Source organism: Heteronotia binoei, unplaced genomic scaffold (genome assembly GCF_032191835.1).
Source record: "Heteronotia binoei isolate CCM8104 ecotype False Entrance Well unplaced genomic scaffold, APGP_CSIRO_Hbin_v1 ptg001331l, whole genome shotgun sequence".
Classification (NCBI taxonomy): domain Eukaryota; kingdom Metazoa; phylum Chordata; class Lepidosauria; order Squamata; family Gekkonidae; genus Heteronotia; species Heteronotia binoei.
In genome coordinates, this window is record NW_026800237.1 from 247,218 (window position 1) to 270,111 (window position 22,894).

The following is a 22,894-nucleotide window of genomic DNA, read 5'->3' on the forward strand; positions in this document are numbered from 1 at the left end:
ATCACAACCCACAGTTCTGATGTTTAAAAAAAATTACAGATATTGCTGAAAATATTCATTGATAAAGCAGCACCTGAAAGAGTGAGCAAGTTTAATTTGACACAGTCACAGAACCTTTATTGGCATAACAACAGTATCAAAACAAGGAAGCAGGGGGGAAAAGGTGGTTAATTAAACATTCTAAACAGACTTCTCCTCTTATAAGCACAGTAAAGAAAGTCTGCCACCACTTCGATGGTTTCAGCCTTATTTGAGGTTAGTAAACTTACAATCTTGTTTTCATCAGATTTACCCTCCAGGGATTACAATATAGGATCCAGATAAAATGCATGTAAATCACAGTAGAATCTACAGAATAAAAGTACATAGTCTGTTCCTTCAGTTTCCTTCAGCCCACAGGGACACAGCCTATCAAGGAATGATATTTTTTAAAACCTCTAGTATAGTACAGCAGAAGGAAGCACATTAAAACAGGCTAACATAAACGCCCTTCAAATATGGGGGTCAATCAAACAAGAAAAATTCTCTGTAAGTGAACCACTAAAAGGGATCCCCCAATGCATGCCAATCACTTGGCCAGTACACTTAAATCCTGGATGCTAGACCAGCAAATCCTGGGGCCAGAGCAAATTGGCTTTTGTCAGGGTAAGTCAACCCTGGACCATTGTGCAGTCCTTAGCCATCTAGTAAATAAATATAGGAAAGGGAAAGGACCTAAATTATATACAGCTTTCTTAGGCCTTAAGGGAGCTTTTGATTCAGTGCCCAGTGACATTCTGTGGAAGAAACTAAGCAATTAATTTGACACTAAGGCCAAAGTTCCATAAGAGAAATACTGACAAAAAAAACAATACTTTATTCACAACAGAACTCTGTTTTACACGTTTAATTGTAACCAAGTTTGGACTTATGAGCTTGCACCCCATGACATCATTTACTTCATACTTATGGTATCTACAGTCACTGAAGAGGCTTCCTCTGCAGTTAGCACTTTCATTTGCGCAAGATCAATGTTTTTCAAGGAGTCTTTATCTACGCAGACGTGCTAACAGCAGAGGAAAGTCTCTGCACTAACTGTACAGAAGTATGAAGAGAACAATGTCTAGGATCTAAACCAGAGAAGAGAAGACATTTTCAAGTATATTTATACAACATAACTTCAAAATAAGATCATGCAGTTTACCCTAAATCTTTTTTGACAACTGTATCATGAAACCCAGTATGGCCTGAACAGTCTATTATGAGACCCAGTACAGCCTGAATACATCAGATGTGCCCCAAAACCAGTGCTGAAACTATTACTCCAGTCATGTAGTCTTGGGCTCTGTCAGTTTAAGTTTTCTCCTCTATATAAAGGAACTTCTCTTACAGAGTAGTAGTGAGCATGAATAAACTAATGACTATCAGTCTGCTCATTCAAATGATTTAACAAAAGTTCTAACAAATATGCAAAATCCATGCATGTGTTTCCTTTGTTTGCACACTGTTTTTCTAAATCTCAGGTACACTTTATCATTGTTTTTACTCTTCAAAAAACACGTTTGGTTAGAAATTCTTTGGCATGAGTATAACTGGCCTCAGGTCCTACATGCCTGAGTGGCCCATGCAACAGTACATTGGATGCCAAAGTAAAAAGTAGTGGTGATGAAAAGAACAGATGTGACTTGACAACCCCATAGGGTTTCCAAGGCAAGAGATGCTCAGAGGTGGTTTGCCACTGTCTCCCTCTATGCAGCAACCCTGCCCTTCTGCCACCAGGGAATGGTACCAAAGTGACCACCCCAAGATCATCTAGTAAGCTTCACAGCAGTGTCTCTTAGACCCTAGGCCAGGGGTAGCCAAACTTGCTTACTGTAAGAGCCACATAGAATAAATGTCAGATGTGGGAGGGAGGGAGGAAGGGGGGAAGGGGTGGAAAGAAAGGAATTTTAACTTTAAATGCAATCTTCAAGCTGGCCAACAGGGCAGTAGGGGCTTCAAGAGCCACACAGTATGTTTGAAAGAACCACATGTGGCTCCCAAGCTGCATTTGGCCATGCCTGCTCTAAACCAACATTCTAATCCATTATACCATATATATGCCATGAAGGGCATCTGCTATCATAGAATATGATTCTATGAGTTGGAAGACTCCAGGGGCATCTAGTCCAACCCCCTGCACAATGCAGAAACTTCACAGATACTTCCCCCTAAGTTCACAGGATCAGCATTGCTGTCAGATGGCCATCTAGCCTCTGTTTAAAAACCTCCAAGGTTTGATGAGCTTCTTTTAAAAGTGACAAACTGCAGACAAGCCTCAGGAAAGCTACAAAGCCTCATGCTGGGGGGAGTGGTATAATTCCTGATGTTCTCTGATTAAGCTCTTGGGTGCTTCTTAACATTTCCCCCCCAATTATTCTCAGTTGGCTATGCCCCTTTACAATCAATTTTCTTGCTTTTTTTGTCTTATAAGGAGCCCCAAAAACATGGTACCCAAACCCTTCAATGTGAACTAATCACACTACAGAATCACTACATCCTTGTAAAACACAGGGAATGTATTTCTACACCATAACCTGTCAGGTAGATACATCCCTTCTCAAAGCTTCAGAGAACAAAGTACCTGATGATCTTCAACCCCACTATCAAGCATAAAACCAGTTCCTCATATCATAAAGATACTGCAGTCTCCTATCTGATCTTCTGAGAGCTTCAAAGTTTTCATACATGAGATAAGCTTAAGTTTTACTAGTTTTACCCAAAAATTGCTAAAAAGCCACTGGATTCCAGAACACTTAGGACGGCTCTGTTCACTTCCTTCCCTTAGAGGTAAGTTTTTTCCCTCCAGTTTTCTTTCCCTTTACTGACTGAGACATCCTAGTGATATGTTTTCTTTGCTGAAGAACTCTGGCTGTCCCACCCTGTCATAAATCCTGTCACAGTATGATATTTTGGCTGTTGGCTCAGCCCAGGAACCTGAGGGAAGGATCAGGAGCCCACTTTAACTTAAACAACTTAAATGGCACTTGAGGCTTTTTGAAATTCAAAAATAACAAAATATTTTATTTAACAGAGAGGGCAAGTCAGGTGAAATCTAGGGTAAAATTTCCGAGGTAACTCAATATGGATAATTCTTAGGTAAAATCAGCACATGCATAGACTTTAATCATTTTGTTTCTGACTAATGAGAGCTTTTCACAGTGACTTCACTCTTTATGTTGAGAAGCTTTTGCTCCAGTGTTTTCCAAACACTCCATTACACTTTCTTTGAGTGTTCACCAACTCTTTTGATTTTCATTATGCCCCCTGAATTGGGAGGGGAAATGGAAATAAGCAATACATCGGTCTTCCTGATATGTTCTGTTCTGCGTAAGTACATCTTAAGTGCCCTTTGTATGTCAACCATGTGCCATGTCTTCTCCTTTGAATGTTTAGGATTTGGACAGAAAGATAGAAGACACACCTCTTGGGTCCTGTGGAAGACAGAGTAGCCTTTGGGCATAAACTAGGGTAAGTTCTTAGAACCACCTTGTCCTTACAACATATGCACAATTCGGACTTGACTGAAAGCACACCTAACTCCAATACTCTTTGTTGAGATGTGATTGCTATAAGAAAGAACTTTTAGCCTTAACTACTTTAATGAGACTTCCCCGATGGATTTGAAGGGTGGTCTAGTAAGAACTGAGATGACCGTATATATATTCCACATGTGGAACCTCTGCACTTGTGGTGGGAGTCACAAGGCCACATCCTTAAGAAAACGTCTTAAATGAGGATGCCTTGAGATGTTGAACTCTTTTAACTGGTGGCAGGATCATGTACAAGGCTGCCATTTGTCATTTTAGAGTGGAAGGCTTCAGCCCTTTGAAAGCTCCTTCTTGTAAAAAGCCCAGGATTGATTTAAGGTGAGGTTTTAAAGGATCAACTACCTTTCTCTTTCACCACCTTACGAAGGCTTTCCATGACATGTTGTATATCCTGCTGACTATTTTCTGGAGACCAACACAGTATCAGTGACCTCTAGATCATAGCTTAGATGGAGAAAGTTGTCCTTCTCAATTTCCAACCAGTCAAATATAACTATTCCAGACGTGGGTGCCAAATCAGACCTTGATGAAGCATGTCTGGTGACACCAAGGGTCTCAGTGGTGACTCCATCAACATTTTTTGCAGGGTTGAGGATCACAATTGGCATGGCCAAAAGGGTGCCGCTAAGATGTTATCTCCTTCTTGCTCCTTGAGCTTTCTGATTAGTTTGGCCATGACTAGTTTGGATGGAAAAGGGAACAACAGAGTCCTCAGCTGTCATGGGCTGGGCTTGATCGGGGAGCAGAGTCTAGGTTCGGTCTGAGGTGGTAGCCAGGAGAATCAGAACAGGAGCTCAGTCAGGAAGCCAAGAGCCAAGTCAAGGGTCTAAGAATGTGATCATCTGAAGCAGGAGATCTGGTAACTGGGAAAACCAAGCAGGGTTAAGGTCCAAAGCCAGGGGTGGATGCGAGGTCATCACAGGTGCGACTTATTGCTTTCACAGAGAGCCCAGCCCCAAGCAGGGGATATATGGGCCTCTGGTGATGATTCAATTAGCGAGCGGCAAAGTTCCTTTTAACACTCAGGGATCAGCGACCATCTTCCCTGCAAGTATGCATCTCGGCAGTGGGTTGCTAAGTCCTGCTGGAGCCTCTCTCTCACCTGAGCCACCAGCGGAGGTGAGTCAGATGGGCTGTTTGGTTGCACTTGTGCCTCGTCAGCTGCCTGGGCAAGTGCCGGGAACGCTGACTCAAGCAGCGGTGAGCTGTCACTTCCTGAGGCATCAGAAGGGCTGGCTGCAGGCTCTGATGATGCTGCCAACTCGGACAGGGGCTCAGCATCACCCATGACATTGGCCACTGTGAAGTGGGAGTGTTGGTTTCTTCCGCTTTAGGGTGAGGGAACCTGATGAAGAATCTGTTGGGTTGGTGGTCTTACAGAGACATAAAGAGGTCCACGCTTGGGGAAGCAAACTGGCTTGTGATTAGCAGGAACCATTCTTCCTCCTGAATCATCTGCCTGCTGAGCCTTTATATGTTCTGCTTTGATCGGTGACAGATTCTTCTCCAACCATGAGAGGACTTCAGCTGCCTTCTGTGTAGGGCTGTGGATTTTGATCCCCCTGGTTTGTTCAGACTTTCAGTTGTTTTTCAAATAATTCTGGAAATGAAAAAACCCCTGTCAGCTGTACTAGATCTGGGGAGGAATTGTCAATTCCCTCTGGATCTGTTTTTTTTTAATCTGAATCTGCAAGGGCTTTGTCTTCTGCAGTGGACTCTTGAAGCTCTACAGCTGTAAGAATTTTTGACAGGAGGAGGTATTGATTGTCATCTGCTTTGAGATTCCTGAACACTCGATTAGATTTTTCAATCTCTTCTTCCTCTTCATCAGACAAAAATCCCCCTTCTGTCTTCTAAAGACATCAGAGGAGAGCAAAGGCTGAAGCAGACCAAACCACAGTGAGCAACAGCAAGGTATATGGCTCGGTCTGCTTCAGTCTTTGCTCTTCTCTGATGCCTAGCTGACTTTGGTGTTCTGTCACAGGGAGGCTGGAAAAGTAGGAAAAGCAAAAAGGAGAGTGGGGGATACAAAGCAAAGATATGGGAGGTCATGTGCATTTTGGAAAAAGACGGAAAGTAACAGACCGGGGTGGAGGGAGAAGACACAAACTGGGGGAAGGGCTGATGGAATTTCCATACCCCATGAATCTCATGGGTCTCCTGTCAGTCTAAACAGAAATCAGAATGTTTACCTGAGTGGTCTTGTTGAGAACAATGGGATACTTCAAAACAAGCAGGTTTTACCTCCCTCTTTTTACTGTGACAGAGCAACAGACTGGCTCAGAATATTATCATCACCATTTTTGGCAAGAAAATTGCATGTCTACATTTCTAATTTTCAAAAATAATCAAACATTTAGATTGCCATTTCAAAATTATAAAATGTGTAAATTGTGTGCCTATAAAACTTACAATGGGACAATGCAATGACTTAAAAGAGTGCAACTCTGTTTAGGATTGCACTGTAAGTCTCTACAAACATCACTCTACAATTGGAACAGATAAATTTTTATCCCTTTACCTAAGTGATCAGTACTGAAACAGATGGAAAACAGGCTTTGTGGATATTTTGAAATGTTTTACTACCATGTTTCCAGACAGGCAAACTTTCTTAATCTTTTTTCCAATCATCATCATGGATTTAACCTGTCTGTTTTATGACAGAAATGAATACACCCTGTCATTTGGCATTCCTAAGAGATTAGATGTTTTGTTTTACCTAAGCAACACAGATGTTTCTTAAAATCACAAGAATCCCAACTTTCTTTGAAAGGAAGGGGGGCAGATTTGAGCTCTCATGGTTGAAAGCAATATTATGAAAAGTGTGTCCTCCACAAAGAGATGCTATGAGCCATTAGCAGGTCACATGCAAGCTCCACACAAGCAAGCTATCACAGGATGGAGCAATTTTTAAAATAGAATTATGCATGTAAATCAGCCCTTACTCTGCATGCAACTAGCAGCAGCATATTATTAAGCAAGTCTAGTCTTCTCCCAGATGAACCTGTTTAAAGGAAAGGAGAATGAAAATATGAAGGAAGTTTTGATCTAAGATCACAGCTGCGAGGATGATAGGCTGAATATACAGAATATATGAGTGGTGAAGTAGATATAAACCTACTAGTGTAGGGTATAAGTAAAACATGCAGCACACAACACAGGACTGACAATCATTTGCTAAGGTAACAAATTAATCCTATGGCCCACTTCATCCTGACCTAACTAGCCCAATCTCATTAGATTTCAGAAGCTAAGAAAGGTTAGCTCTTGGCAGTATTTGGATGGGAGACAGTATTTGTATGGGAGACCTCCAAGGAATACCAGGTTTGTAATGTGGAAGTAGGCAACAGCAAACCACCTTGGAATGTCTCTTTCCTTGAAAACCTTATAGGGTTGCCATGTCAGCTATGACATGACGGCAAAAAAAGAAATGCTCCACTTTATGCATCGTTGCCAGACTACGGTTAGTGAATAAGCTGCCCACTCCTTCCTCTCCCTGCATGCTCCAATTCCCACCTTCACGTCCTGGTTCACAGAAACTATTAGCCTATCTAGTTCCAACAATGAAAAAATTATGCTTACTGTTTGCCAGAGCTACCTCCAAATCAAAGCAGGAAACTGGAAGTGTGTTTCCAGTTCTGGTTTGGAAGCACATCATAGATCATGGTAATCATTACTTTGTCTCAGCAACAGCAAACCATAATTGCTGTGGACCCAGAAGTTAGGAAGGTCTGGAGTATGCAACAGAGGAAGCATGCAGGCACAAAGCCATTTCATGGCAGCCAAACCATGGTTTGCCTGTAATGTCATAATCAAGCCTAATTTTATTACTATATCAACTACAGTTAGCAGGATGAGTCAGAATTTCCCAAGGAATTTCAATGCATGTAGCAGCAGACACAGATGTGTCACAGGCTCACGCAACAAAAGTACCAATTGCTTTCAGGTGGACAAAAAAATTTCAGAATTGATAGAGAGATCTTTTCCAGCTGGAATAACTGTGTCACAGACTGCAATGATGAAAGACAAATTCTGCCCTTCTAATCCAGACACTGGGTCACAAATGCTCAATTGTCTCCCAACTGCTGTCTTTTATTTTCTCAAAAAAGTATGTGTGTTTCTGTCATTCATTGCTATGAAAAAAATGGAAAATGTTAATTGAGACATCACTGGGGAAGAAAAAATCTTCTTCCCGCCCCCAATACAAAGTGGCCAGAATGTCAGTGATAGGGACTAGGAAAGGAACAATCACACTATACTGAACAACATTAAGTAAAACATAATCCCATAAAGTAATGCAAAACACATTTTTCTATTAAATTATATTAAACAATGGTAAGGAGGAATACATTTTCCCTAAGACTAATAAAAATATTTAATTCAGGGGTCTGCACCGTGAGGTCATTGTGGGAGAAGGAAGTTGAGCAACAGTTACCTACATTGCTACCCAATGTACCTCTCAGACTAAAGAAACATTTATATCTCTCACTCAGGATGTATGTGAAGCATAAGACTTCACACTGCTTCATTAAAAAACTATTCTATCAAAACAGTGGAGACCACCCACTTGTTTTGCTGGAGACTTTACAACACTTCTTTGGGGCACTATCACAAAGAAACAAAGTATGGACCTTTCTGAAATCTTTGGCTTTAAAGGTGTACAAAAAAGGAGGCTCATGTGACATCCAGTATATCAGCTGCCCTCTGACATGCCAGAGCAGGAAGAGACAAGTGTGACATCTTGCAGAAAACTATTCAAATGGAAAACTGAGGTTGGAATGAAGTACTACTTTGCTCTTATGAAAGACTGTAGTATGTGATCACCACTAGGAAAGCAGTTTTGAATGAAAGCAGTCTTATATCACAAGAAGTCATGGGTTCAAAATGGTTACTGAGGAGTCCAGAAAGAACAAAGAAATAAGGAACCAAATGTTGAGCAAAAGGTATAAGCATATCAGGTCCCTAAAGAAAGGTTTCACCAAGCCATGGGAAACTAACGATCAATTTTGAATTTCAACTCCAAGTGAACCTTCAACAAAGAAAAGCCTAACTGCTTTAGTTACATAACACAGTCCAGTATGTTGCAAGAACACACAGATAAGTGGTGAACATGCAGAATGTTTTGCAGTTGGTGACATAGTAGAAAAGAGCAAAAGTCTGGTAGCACCTTTAAGACCAACAAAATTCGTGGCAAGGTATGAGCTTTCGTGAGTCACTGCTCACTTTAAGAGAATTTCAAGTAAGCAGTGATGCATGAAAGCTCATCTGTTAAGTTTTTAAGGTGCTAATGGACTCTTGCTCTTTTCTACAGATGACTAACACAGCTACCTATCTTAATCTATCACCATAGTTGATTATATAGGATAGTCCAGGGGGGGGTTGTAGAAAAAGCCCAGCAGGAGTTCCCCCGTGCCTTCCCCAGTGGGCAAGCTGGGGAAGGCTGAAACCATTGAGGAGGCATTTAAAGATGCCACCCCACTCCTTCCTCAGCTTGCTAGTCGGAGCCCTGGCAAACCCAGACAGAGCTCCATTTCTTTGCACTCCCCCACCAAAAGCCCTGGAACAGTAGCAGAATGTCTGGGGGAGTAGAGGACAGGCAGGACAACTGCACAGATATATTGAATACAGAATTTCCTCACCAACCTCCACCCCCAAAATCTATGTAATACTTTTTATTAGGACCAACCAAATTGTCACAAAACATTGTGTAAACTTTCCACCTCACAAGAATGCTTCATCAGGCTGAATGTTACAAGTTGTTTGTTTTTTTTTTTTAAGACAGAAAGGTGGGAAGCAGGCCATGATGTTATGACCTGAACCTCCTTTGGAACTGGAACCCAAAGAGCTGAACTACAAAATCCTCATATTCCAAGGTTCAAGTCAGTATATACAATTTAACAATATTTACAGCTCTCACTCTACCATTCATATTTTTTCCCACTCAAATCTTTTGGATTCTACCCCTTTGACAGTAAACAAATAACTGAATCTGGTTCAGGACAAATGAGACTGACTTCAGGAGATACTTAATGTAAAGAACATTCCTTTGCCCACTCAATTCTCAACTGGTCGCTACAGAGCCAATCAAGTGGAAGGGAAAGAAGCAGTTTTAGTGAAATTGATCTTCAAAAAGCCTTTCAGTTTGTTGATGCAATAACTACCCAGATTTGACATAGTTGCTAAGTGGCAATCTCTGACACACCTTTGGACATCCAGAATCAACAACACAAAATATATTCTGTACGTGTCTCATCAAGAGCTCATGTAGAGAAAAGTAATTTCCAAAAAAGGGAGAGTACTATATCAGAGGTAAATGATTATTTACTGCATGGTACAGGTAAAACCAGGAGGTGAAAAGGTGACATCAGTTACCATGCTTTAATCTGTGCCCTACTTTAAGCTCTGCCTAACAAGATCACACAACTCAATAACACTTCTGAACTGGCCAATACAAATTTTAGAACTAAAAATGAAATAAAGGAAGTAGATCATACATCTTTTCCAACCCAGATAACTACAATTACGATACTTCTAAAACAGCTTAAAGCATTGCCAGGGGTATGGGAAAAGAACACATCAATGTATAAATTCCAAATTGCAAAGTCACTTTCTAGACCAGGGGTGGCCAAACCTGCTTAATGTAAGAGCCACATGGAATAAAATGTCAGCTATCGGAGGGAAGGCAGCCAGGCAGGCAAATAGATGGGGGAAGGAGAGGTAAAAAGAAAGCCACTTTAATTGCATTTTCCAAGCAGCTGGCTGCCTTGGCTTGGAGAAGTGATTGAAAGAGACAAATGCCTTCTCCAAGCCAGCTGATGGGGTACTGGGGGCTTCAAGAGCCACACAATGTGTGTGAAAGAGCCGCATGTGACTCCCAAGCTGCAGTTTGGCCACCCCATTCTAGAGTTTTTGTAAGGCATGCATAAAAACAGTGACACATCTTACCAATGCAGGCCACTGAATATGCTTGATCTTTGATCCCTGAGTCTGACTAGGATCCTTTCTCTTTGCCCAGACCAGCTGGTACTCCACCAGGAAGGCTGCAAAATCTTCATAAACTTTAACCCATTCTCGCTTTTCCCATTCGAGGTCATCAAATTCCACATATACCTGAAGAAATAAATTGAGACGTATTACGCAATGATACACAGATCAGTAGAATTAGTATAATAGTTTTATTACTGTTTTTAGATTCCTCCTAAACAAAAGAAAAAAGTTCCAAATCATGGGAAACAAACTACTATTGAACATCTTCACTCTATTACAGCCCAACTCCAAATATATTTTGTTTCTAATAACAGAAACACAACTTATTGAAACTAATAAAAACATTATACCAAGTGTTATACCAAGTCAGATTCCTCCTCCAGTCCAGTAATTTCTTTCCTTAAAATAAAGTCTTCACCAAGTCTCTACAGATTATGACAAAGATAATCTGACTTGATTTCCTGGGAGAGAACAGGCACTACCATGAGAAAGCCCCTTAATCTTGTGTTCACCCACCACATTTCAGACAGGAGCACCCATTAAGTCTTTCTCAATATTAAGCCACATTCAGCACATATGGTAAGAATGTTCCTGCAGATACTCAGGACTTAGACATTTTAGAATTCAAAAGGTCAAAACCCAGCATTTTTAATTGTGCCTGGTAAGCAACTAGGAACTAGTGCCAGTTAATAATATGATCCTCATATCCAGCCCTCCGCACTCAAGTCTCACCATTTGAAGCTCCTCAGTGTGTTTCCAAGTTAGCATAATAGCAAGTTCACTAACAATAAACATTATAACAAAGTTTGAGTTCAGCAGCACCTTTAAGACCAACAAATTTTTATACAAGGTCTGAGCTTGTGCACCCATACCTCTTCAGATGCAACTGAATGAAAACAGAAATCACAGCCATACATATAGATGGTGGGCAGTAAACTAGCATACAGAATAATGAGAGTATTTTTATCAGATTAAAATAATAATTAGCTTAGTATATATGGTTAATATATTTTCAATGAGGGGGAGAACATACCAATGGTTATAAATACGTAAGAAGTGGAGACTGATGTCAAGCTTGACAGGAGAATAATGGAGCCTAATGACATACTCTCACTATTTTAATTAAATAAATGTTTATTTCGTTTAAAAACATGTATCATCAGGGGGAAAACAGGCGAAGGAAAATAATAACTATATAATAAAAGGAAGGCAGGTACCATACTCCAACTTTTAGGGGCATTAAAACAGCATATAACCTCAAAAGAGAAACTGTTAGCAACCACGTACTCAGAAATAATTCTAGTCCCGGATGTATACATTAGATAGAATAATCTCCTTCTCAGATAAATACTGCAGTATCGGGAACCAGGTACCTACAAAGGTGCTGTTCATAACATCACAGGAGTGAGAGTTTAGACCATCAGTGATCTTTCCATCACAAAAGGTGTCCATAGTATATTGGACCATAGTTCTAAAGTTGGTGCTTCCTTAGTTTTCCATTTGGAAGCAATGGCTAACCTTTCCACTATCAGTAAGAGAAATCATAACCTTCTTAACCTTACTCAGGGACAGTCACACTACAATTCTAGCAAAGCTAGATCCAAAGTAGGAGGAATGACCTGACCTCCTATTCTACCAGTCCTAGTTAAGACATCTTGACAGAATCCCTGGATGATGGGACAGTCCCACCAGCAGTGTCAAAATGCACCAATCTGGCCACATTCCTTCCAATACAATGGGCTAATGTTCTTATTTCTCTTATGTAACCTAGAGGGGGTGTACTACCATCTGGTCTGCATCTTAAAAGCTTGGAGCTGAATATGAAAAACTTTTAAGTACTGAACAACTGAGTTCCAAACCTGGTGTCATTCAGTAACTGAAAGTTCCCTACCCAGGTCCAGTGCCCATTTCTCTTGCGCATGCGTCTGCCCTTTTGTGAAGACCTTCATAAAAATACTGTAGAAGATAAGAGGCCTCTTGAGTCCCCATCATACTCCTTGCAGATAGTCTCAAAATCTGAAATCAGGGACAAGCAGCAGCCTTTTCTTTTAAGGGTTTCTATCCCTATCTCTGACCTGAGAATATCTAAACCACTGAATTGTAGATTCTCACCACAATTAAAGATACACTAGTCTTGCTTTCTTGGACATTCTGCTCTAGGAAACTACAAACTCTCATGGGCTTGAGCAAAATGATTCCCCCCACCCCACCTTCCCACTTTCAACTGTATCTCACCCACTCTCAACATTTTACTCCTACAGCACTGTCAGTCCTCATCAAGCCATTTGTGGGGGAGCATTTTCCCCCCTTTCAGTTAATTTCCAAAATAGTATTTTTCTTTATACCTAGCCCCTGAGTAGGGGGTCTTGTCTCTGTGTAGCCCTACTGTGGGGCTTCCATTATCCAAACAATGACCAGACAATTTGCTGTTAAATAGAGTGGTAAATAATAATACTCCAATGTTGTGGCATTTGGCTTGAAGGAGGGATGCAGAAGGCAGTACTTGCAAACAAGCTCAGAGGGGGAAAAGGTGAAGGAAGTGTTTGGAAGACTATACACAAATTCCTGGACAAGGGAATACTTATAAGAATAATGATCTGTAAGAAATAATGGGTCTTTTAGGAAAAGTTGGAGGAATTTTGGACCTATATATTTCTGAGTAAGGGAATCTTGAGCTGGCACTCAAAAGTTTCTGCCAATCTAGCTTCCTTTAAAATATTCAAATGTAACTACTGGACTGGCTCTGAAATAGTTTTTAAATTTTAAAAATACAACTAGACAGACACAAAACTGCATTTTTCAAAATGCTCCCCCCGCCCCGCCCCGAAGGCCAAGCTGTGTGGCTCTATGAATAAAACTAGGCAATTTTATATTCCCAATAGCAGCAATAAAAGACAATAATTTTAGTGCAGATCCGGATCCTGCTAGAATGACCATTGGGTACTTACTGTGAGGGGTCCTTCTCCTCTGAGGATAGTAGGACACCTTATGGGTGATTCCCAACCCATCAGTAGGGAGGCAGGACTAAATTTTCAACTTCCTGTTTCCATTGGGAGTCACCCTCAACTCAGTTTGGCAATTCCTGCAAGCAGCAGGAACCTTCCTTCTAACTAAAAAAATATAACTGATATAACCATTAGAACTAGAATAAGGCAACGAAAACAGACAGAAATAGATAGCATAGTTGAAAAAACAGGGTAACAGGAGTATTTACACTTTCTTGAGAACCTATAACTTGAGTTTTTCTCTCTGTTTCTGCTTCATATAAATATTTTTACATATCTGATGCACGTCGATGGCGAGAACTAAAGGGTAGGGCCAAAGTGTCCTACTATCCTCAGAGGAGAAGGACCCCTCACGGTAAATACCCAGTGGTCGTTCTCCCTCTGAGGCATAGGACGCCTTGTGGGACATCTTAAAAGCAGTGTCCCTAGATAGTGGGAGGGATCTCACCATCAGCATCCCTCAGAATATGTTGCAGCACTTTCCTTCCACATGCGGCATCAGCAGAATCATATGCATTAATTTTGTAATGCCTGATAAAGGTTGAGATTGATGACCACGTAGCGGCTCTGCAAATTTCCTCTACAGATGCCCTGTTAGATAAGCTGCGTTTGCTGCTGTGCTTCTCACTGAGTGAGTTGTCAAACCTTGTGGCGGCAGAAGTTTTTGAGCTTTATAGGCCTCAGTAATACATAAACGTAGTGATTTGCTAATGGCAGCATTAGACATTCTTTTGCCTGTGTGTGGTGGAGATATATTTATGAACAGAGAATCTGTTTTGCGGCAGCCCTTGGTTCTCTCAATAAAGCATCTTAGAGCCTGCCTGACATCCAGTTTATGCCACAACTTCTCTTTGGGATGTACCAGATCTGGACAAAATGAGGGTAAGGAGATCTCTTGAGCTCTATGAAAACTAGAGTCCACCTTTGGTCTAAATGTGAAATCTGTTCTGAGGACCACCTTGTCCTTGCAGAAGATACAAAAATCCTTGTGGACTGAAAGCACACCCAATTCAGATACACTTCAGGCAGAAGTTATGGCCACCAGAAATATAACCTTCATTCTAAGGAATGACAAGGAAATCTCTTTTATAGGCTCAAAAGGCTATTTTGTTAATGCCGTGAGCATCATGTTTAATTTCCAAGTAGGAAATCTGTGCAACTGGGGAGGAAGAGAAAGAGTGGCAAAACCTAGTGATATGAGGATGTCTATTCAGCGCATTTTTGCCATCTAAATTTAATACAGAAGCAAGTGCTGCCACTTGACGACGAAGTGTGGCTGCTTTGAGCCCTGAATCCAAGCCGTCCTGAAGAAATTGTAGAATTTCTTTCACCCTAGGTTTCAAAAGGTTGATCTTTTTCCTTCTGCCCCAGCGGACAAACACTTTCCAGGTCACATTATATATATGGACCATAGACGGTCTCTGAGAAGCTAACATTGTTTGTGTCACCTGTTCCGAGTATCGCAGATTTAGCAACTTTGACCTCTCAATTTCCACGCTGTCAAATGAAACCACTCCGGGTGCGGATGACATATCGGCCCTTGATACAAGCATGCTTCTGATACAGGCAAGGTTAGCAGAAGATCTGTTGATAACTCTTGAAGATCCACAAGTCAGGGACGTCTTGGCCAGTATGGAGCTACCACTATTATCTCGGCTTGAAGTAGTCTGATTCTCCTTATCAGCCTTGGTAAGAGTGGAATTGGTGGAAAAGCAAATAGTAAGGTCTGTGGCCACTTGGCTGTTAATGCATCTGTGGTCTCCATTTCGGATGAAAAAAGCATGTGAAGAAGCGCTTCAGTTTGTTGTTGTACGGGGATGCAAATAGATCCACTTCTGGTTGGCCGAAATTATTCACTATCATCTGGAATACGCTGTGCTTCAATGCCCATTACCCCCGACATATTTGCTGACGACTGAGCCAATCTGCTTGAATATTGGTAGAGCCCTTCATATGTTCCGCTCTTATTGAAGCTATGTGAAATTGTGCCCAATTTAACAGATGAGTCACTTCCTTGAGAAGAAGAGTAGACTTGGATCCTCCTTGTCTGTTTATGTATGCTTTCACAGAAACATTGTCCGTTCTGACTAATACGTGGCAGTTGTTGATCCTTGCAGCAAAATGGTCTGATTGCCCTCAGTTCCAAAACACTGATCGGAAGCTTGGACTCCTCCTGGTTCCAGGTGCCCTGGACTGGAACGTTGAAGCATGTGGCTCCCCAGCCTGATAGACTGCCATCCGTATATATTTGAATCCATTCTCCTATCCAAAACTGTTTTCCCTGAGTCAGGTTGGAAGTCTTTGTCCACCAGCGTAGGTCCATCTTTAGTTTCAGTGGAACCCTCAATGAACAGTCCATCTTCTTTGAAATACAGTATTGGTAGGGTCGTGAGAAGTTCTGGAGTGGTCTGGAATACAACCTGCCCCATTGGATGACATCTACTGTTGCAATCATTAAGCCCTGTAGCACTGCTAACGACAGACATGAGTTCTTGCTCTGAATCACTGCTGCAGTCGCTTCTCTTATCTTTTGCACCTTGTGAAGTGGTAGAACTAGGTGATTCTGTAATGTGTCTATTATAACTCCCAGGCATTGGCTCCAGTGAACTCTTGTGACTGTTGATTTTGAATCCGTGGCTCTGCAGAATCTGGATGGTCTTGTTGGTGTCCAACTGTGCTCTTTCCAATGTTGGCGCTCTTATGTCGTCTATTTAAGGGTGAATGTGAATACCCTGTTCCCTCAGCAGGACGACTAAGTTTACCAATACTTTGGTGAACACCCTTCGGAGCTGATGATAGGCCAAACGGCCAAACGGTAGTGCTCCAAACTGCATATGATGGTTGAGATAACAAAATCAAAGGAACCTTCCGTGACCCACAAAGATTGGTATATGTAGGTACGCCTCCATGAGATCTATTGAAGTGAATAGTTCTCGTGGTTATAGGGCTTTTGTTACCGAACGCAGTGTTTCCATTCGAAATTTCTTTGACAAGATGAATGTATTCAGATATTTTAGATCTAACATTGCTCTCCAGTTGCCTGATCTTTTCGGCACTGTGAAAAATATCGAATAAACTCCTTTCTTCTGTTCTTCCAGAGGAACGGGCTCTATTGCCCTTATTTCTAAAAGTCGTTGAATTGCTTGAATTGTGTGATCTCTTTTTACTGGATTTGAATGACTTGGTGAGCAGACAAAGTGGTTGCATGGTATTTGACTTAATTCTATTCTGTAACCCTCGGAGACTATTTCTTTGCACCAAACATCCATTGTTCATTTCTGCCACTGATGCTGAAAATGGAAGAGGCGTGCTCCGACTGGAATTATATCGTAGTCACACTTTGTTTGGTTTGTCGTCTCTGTCCGATCTTTCTGTCTGCTTGCTTCCAAACTTGTTGAATCTGTTCGAGGTGTTGCGATGAAAAGGTTGTTTATTGGAATTCCAGGCTCCTCTTCTATTGTCTTGTCTAAACCGGGGTAACATGTGTTGCGCAAGAAAGGAAGATTGAACCCCTGTCTGCTGTCTTGATGGAGAAACTTGGGCATAGCCTTCTTCTTGTCTTTAGTATCTACTAGTATTTTATCTAAGTCTTGGCCGAAGAGGTGCCCTCCATGAAACGGATAAGACATCACAATATTTTTAGAATGTGTGTCTGCCAACCACACTCTCAACCAAACAGAACATCTGGCTGCCATTGATGAAGCAATAGCTCTGGCAGCGAAGATCATGGAGTCCAAGGGAGGCATCTGCCAGGAAGGATACAGCCTTTAAGACCCGATTGGTCCCTTCCACCATGCGATGGTCTTCCTCTGGGATCCTTGAGATAATTTTCCTCATCCATACAATTGAAGCTCTTGCCACCATGGACCCTATTGCCGATGCCATAACAGAGGCTTCATGTGACCTTCGTAAGGCAAACTCTGTCTTCTTGTCAATATGATCTTTTAGTGTGCCTTGGCCATCTTCCGACACCAGATAGTATCTCTGAAGAGCTGTAACTGGAGCATCAATTAAAGAAATCTGCAAGAAATCGTTAGTAAAGGAATATAACTGGTAGAGCTTTTTTAGAATTCCTGGGTACTGTTTATTAGCAAATGGTTTTCTGCATTCTGCTCTGATCTGCCTTTCAAAATACTTTGGAAATGGAAAAGCCTTGTCATAGGATGCCCTTTGTGGAAAAAATTCCATATCCCCTTCCTTTTGTTTCACTTTCTATTTTCCATCTTCCTCCTCCTCATCTTCAACATCAGGATCATCGTGAAGATCTAATGCTGTGAGGGTTCTAATGAGTAGATATTGATAGTCCTCCATTTTAAAGAATCGTTGGGCAGACTCTGGGACCTCAATATTTAAATCTTCTTCATCTGAGAGGAATTCCCCTTCTTCTTTGTCATGGTTCTATCAGACATCTCCTCTAGAGGAAGAGGAATCTCTTCCTCTATTTGGAGAGGAAACCTGTTTTTGTGCTGCCTTGGTAGGCCACTTACCCTTCCCTTTTGGTCTTCTAGTAGGGGAGGGTGATGATGATGAATGGGAGTGTGATCTGCATCTCTTTGTACTGTGATGCTTACAAAAGGCCTGCATTTCCTCTCTCATTTGACCTCTAAGTACAGAGAAGAAATCGCTAGGGAGCAGCACAGGAACCAAATCCTCTTGTGCAGTACCTGGAGTAGCCTCTAGTTGGTCTACTTGAGAGTAATGTATAAATGCTGCACTAGACTCGGCTGTGGAACGGGGCCCTGAAATTAGCCTTCTACCGCCCGTTCAACAGCCCGATTTGCATGCCTCACCATCTCCGCCAGACTGGGAAGGATCTGGATGGCCCAAGACCTGCATTCTGCCTTTCACCAGGGCGTCTTTCTCTTTGCGGCCTGTTTTGGCGTGCTTTTCTGAGGCGCCACCTGAATGCGGCAATGACGGGGAGATCCACACAAGCCTCTCTTGGGTCTTGTCGGCTCCATTAACCTCTGTTTGCTCAAGGGCTCACACTCCCCGCAGGAGATGAAGCCATCGTCCTTGGAGTGCCTCACTCGGAGGAGCCCATGACGATCTCAAGGCCTGTTAGAAGTACTGGGCACAAAATGGCAGTTGGGATGCCCGAAGGCGACTCCAGGGAAAGGAAATATTGAAGGTTTGTCAGAGGAAAAGATAAGAGGGAGGATTAGACAATAGAACAGTATGATGAGTAGATCTTACTCAGTTCCGCAGGGCCTGTAAGACGACCCTCTTCCGGTTAGCTTACGCCTGACTGGACTAATGTAGCTCTCTAGATATCTGTGATTACCGTATAGTTAATACTAGTTTTAAGGTTTTTAAGGTTTTTAAATGTTTGATTTAAATGTAACTATCTTATTCCGATTTTATTGCTTTATTGTTTGTTGTAAGCCGCCCTGAGCCACTCGTGGGAAGGGCGGGATATAAATCCCGGAATAAATAAATAAATAAATAAATAAATAAATAAATAAATAAATAGGTAGCAAAGGATCAAAAAATTGAGGAAATATGTAGATGAAGAGAATAGTAGCAGACGATCCTATATTCGATGCTCTCCCTACAGAGGCAGGAAAAGAACTGAGTTGAGGGTGACTCCCAACAGAAACAGGAAGTTGAAAATTTAGTCCTGTCTCCCTACTGATGGGTTGGGAATCATCCACAAGGTGTCCTACGCCTAAGAGGGAGAACTCTTTTTACATTAAGGAATCAGAAGTCGAAATGAAAATGACTCATGCACTGATAGTTATTGAAAAAAACTGCTTCAAGCAATCAGACCCAGCACCAGGGCTTAGAATTCAAGGTCAGAAGTAGGTGAACAGCGCCTTAACATGTATCTAACTGACAGGGACAATTACCAATCAAGCAGAGTTACACTCACAAATCTTGCCCTCAAAGAAGATTATGTCTGTCTTTCAGAAGTACTATTTACACCAATCACACTGCTGGATCATTGGCCTAGGAAGGTTTATTTTATTTTATACAAAGCAGCTGTGGTTCGTTCTTTCTTTTGCTTGCTGTTCCGTTTTCCCTTGGGCTACAGCTGCCAGGGAGAGGACACAGCACTTGGACACAGACAAACAGCACTGCAGACTGGAGAGAAATGCCACATTTGCCCCCTTGATGAGAGGCAGCATCTGCTGTGTTGTCTTAATGTGAGTGCATTGCAATAAGTAACAGAGCGAAACAGACAGGCCAGGGATAAACCAGATGACATCTGAGAAATCAGTGATGAGGCCAGATGAGAGATGTCTTTAATGTTCCCTAAAAGTAGCCACAGGGAATGGGTGTGTGCACAATTTGGAAGAGGGTTAAATCAAGTCACAAACATCAGAACCATCCCAGATACAGGACAGAACATGGTGCACCAGTGCAGACAGAACCAAAGCCAAATGCAGTGAAGTACTGACAATGAGATTTGGATGCCTGAAAGACACAACAACAGTCAGCAATGCAAGGGGCTAGATAAAGATCTGAGTAAGAGTGCTTCTATACTACTTTTGGTATAACTGGACATTTATGGCAAAATGAAGATACCAGGACTATTTCCTTTCATTTAGATGTGCTTAGATGTATACTCGGTTTCTATCTGCTGTTCAGAGACATCAAGTGAAAGCTAACAGAATCACTACTAGGGGTGTGCATTCGGTTCAGCCGAATCAAAGAAACTCCCGAATCACCCCTGATTCGGAAGTATACGGCACCATATACTTCCAAATCCATTTTGAAGCCATTATACGGGAGCCGTATACAGCTCCCCATATACTTCCGAATAGATATTCGGAAGTATACAGAAGTTCATGGAAAAGGCGGGAAAGGAGCTTCTGCAGCCTCAGGGAAGCTGCTTGCCTCCTTTCCTGCCTTTGGAAGCCTTTTCCCGCCTCTCCCATAGGTTCCCTGGGATCAGGAAGGGAGGGGGAGGGGGAGAGGAGCCCCAGCAGCCAATCCAAAGCATGCATTTGCAAAATGCATTACAAATGCATGCTTTGCACAGCTGTTGTGTAGCTGATGGCTGGGCTAATTCCCCAGCCATCAGCAACATTGTTGTTCTTTTGTTCTTTTGTTTACTTGGGTATCCAAGTAAAAAGTGTTCTCTGGCCAATCACAGAGCAGTGGTATTTTTTGAAACTGCTCTGTGTAGGGCCAGATGACTTTTTAAAAGAGTCTGCCTGGCTGGACTCCATTCCATTGCTGCTGTGTTGGTGTGTGAGAAAGATTATGCTGCACTGGTCCTTGGCCTCAGCTGCTGCTGCTCTCTCTCAGCCTTGCCTGACCTGCTAGGAGAAGAGAAGACGTCTAAGGTACGGCAGTCTTGGCGTTCTTGTTTTTATTTTAGTTAGTAAAAAGACTTTTTAAGACTCAGAGTCCCTTTACTTATCCAGATTTGGATGGGTGAGTACTGGGTAGATTATTTGAGGTTAGGGGGTTCTGCTGGGGGTGGGGGCCTGGGTTGGGGGGGGGTTTGCCAATTTGCCCATATCTTACTTTAGTGAGAGGACTTCTAAAAGTGCAGTGTCCTGATTTGGGTGGCTTGGATTTCTTGGGGTTAGGGTGAAGGTTTTTTGGGGGGGAGGGGTTCCTGCATTGTTAAAAGTCAAGGTTTTTTACTGTTTTAAAGGGATTCTTTGTTTGATTTGTTGCTGCTGTGTTGTGCTGCTGTTGTTCCTTTTCTCTTCTGGTTCTTGTGGAGGGGGGCTGTTTGGCCTAATTTTCATTGTTAAAAAGGGTCACTTTTTAACAGTTGTTTTTCAGTTGTCTGTTTGGATCTGTTGTTATTATTTGGATCTGTCCACTGCTTCTCTTGTTTGAGAGTTGTGTTGTTTGGGGCAGGGCTGGAGAGCTGGCATCTGTAGATTGTGTGTTTTGTGGCAGGGAAGCTGGCACCTGGGTGAGAGACCCAGAACCAGCAGGCTTACTGTGCTTGGCCAGCTCTCCCTGTGTTGTTTGGGGCAGGGCTGGAGAGCTGGCATCTGGGTTTGCTGCAGCCAGGTCTACAGAGCAGAGTAGATTGTGTTTTGTGTGGCAGTAACATTAGCAACTGGGTTTATATTGGTTCCAGGCCAGCAGGGTTCATAGAGTAGATAGATGAATGTAGTGCATTTGGGTCCTATAGAGATTCTGTGGTGTGAAGTTAGGTTTGGCTTTGAGTGCCCCTGGAATGGGACCCCCTGGCCCAATCTTTTTGGGACTTGGGGGGATTTGTAGGGGAGAGTCCCCTGCAGGTCCCCTGTAAATTTAGGGGCTCTCCCTCAAACCCCCTCCCCTCCAGATGCCTTTCAATATACCCTATTTTGCCATTGATTGCAATGGCCATAGGGTATAATGGGGCCGTATATTCGGTAATAGCCGCGCATCTACCATATATGCGGCTATTCTGAGTACCGGTATTCGGAAATACACGATATTTCGAATTTTTTGGCCCCGTGTATTTCCAAATCCGTGTAAATCTGTTTGTTTGTTTTTGCACACCCCTAATCACTACCTCTAGCTAAGCTTTCAATATCAAGACATGAAGAGTCAGAATCGTTGAAAGATGTTTTTAAAAAATTAAAAACACAATGCCTTTTTCTCCAATTACATTAAAAGGGCAGTATTACAGCACAGAGAACCTGAAAGCATGCAAAAAAACTAAAACCTCAAATACATATTCTTAGAACAATGCATGACTGATATACTAATTACATTCTCCTCTATGTTTCTGATCTTGTATAGCATACTGTTCCTTAAAAGGATCCATAACGAAAACTGCCACATCCGTACACAAATAAGAGGGGTAAAATGTGAGGAAATTGCAAAAAATAAATATTTTATATAATCTATAAAGTATCTTTACATAATCCTTTTTGAAAATAATTATTCAACTATATTCTATTTAAACGCTACATCTGTTAGTCACTATGAACAACTCTAAACCCTACTTTTACACATTATCACCGGAGCATTACAACAAATGAAGTAGGCTGATAAAACAAAGTAACAGCTGGAAAACTGAAAAGGAGTTAGCAGAATTTAAGAATGAGCAATAAATGGGATAAATTATATTCACTCCATAAATAGAGCAAGGGTGAGACACATTTTAAGCATGATGTCAAAATGAGTACGATGGGGTGTATGTGCTGGAATTTTCTTTCCTGCATAATTTTACAGGCCTTTATCAGTAACAACCCATCCCAAAGAACCCAGTTATAAGGCTCCTCTGTATTATAAAAAAGCTTTTCAAGCAACATTCATATCCACTATGGTAGAATTTGACTGATCTGGCCTATGGGCCCTTTTGCACACTGCCCTCCAAGGTTTTCCCAACACTTGGAGAGGCTTTTCTCTCCCTCCCTCCAGTAACCG

The 22,894-nt window shown here is 41.9% G+C and overlaps 1 protein-coding gene across 1 annotated transcript in view; it reads right to left on the reverse strand.

Annotated features, from left to right (window-relative positions):
• Positions 1-22,894, reverse strand: part of LOC132591035 (probable JmjC domain-containing histone demethylation protein 2C) — a 211,493-nt gene that overhangs the window by 133,811 nt on the left and 54,788 nt on the right. Inside the window, exon 2 of the mRNA XM_060263908.1 lies at positions 10,515-10,679. Coding sequence (XP_060119891.1) covers positions 10,515-10,679 — 165 coding nt within the window. The remainder of the gene's footprint in view (positions 1-10,514; positions 10,680-22,894) is intronic.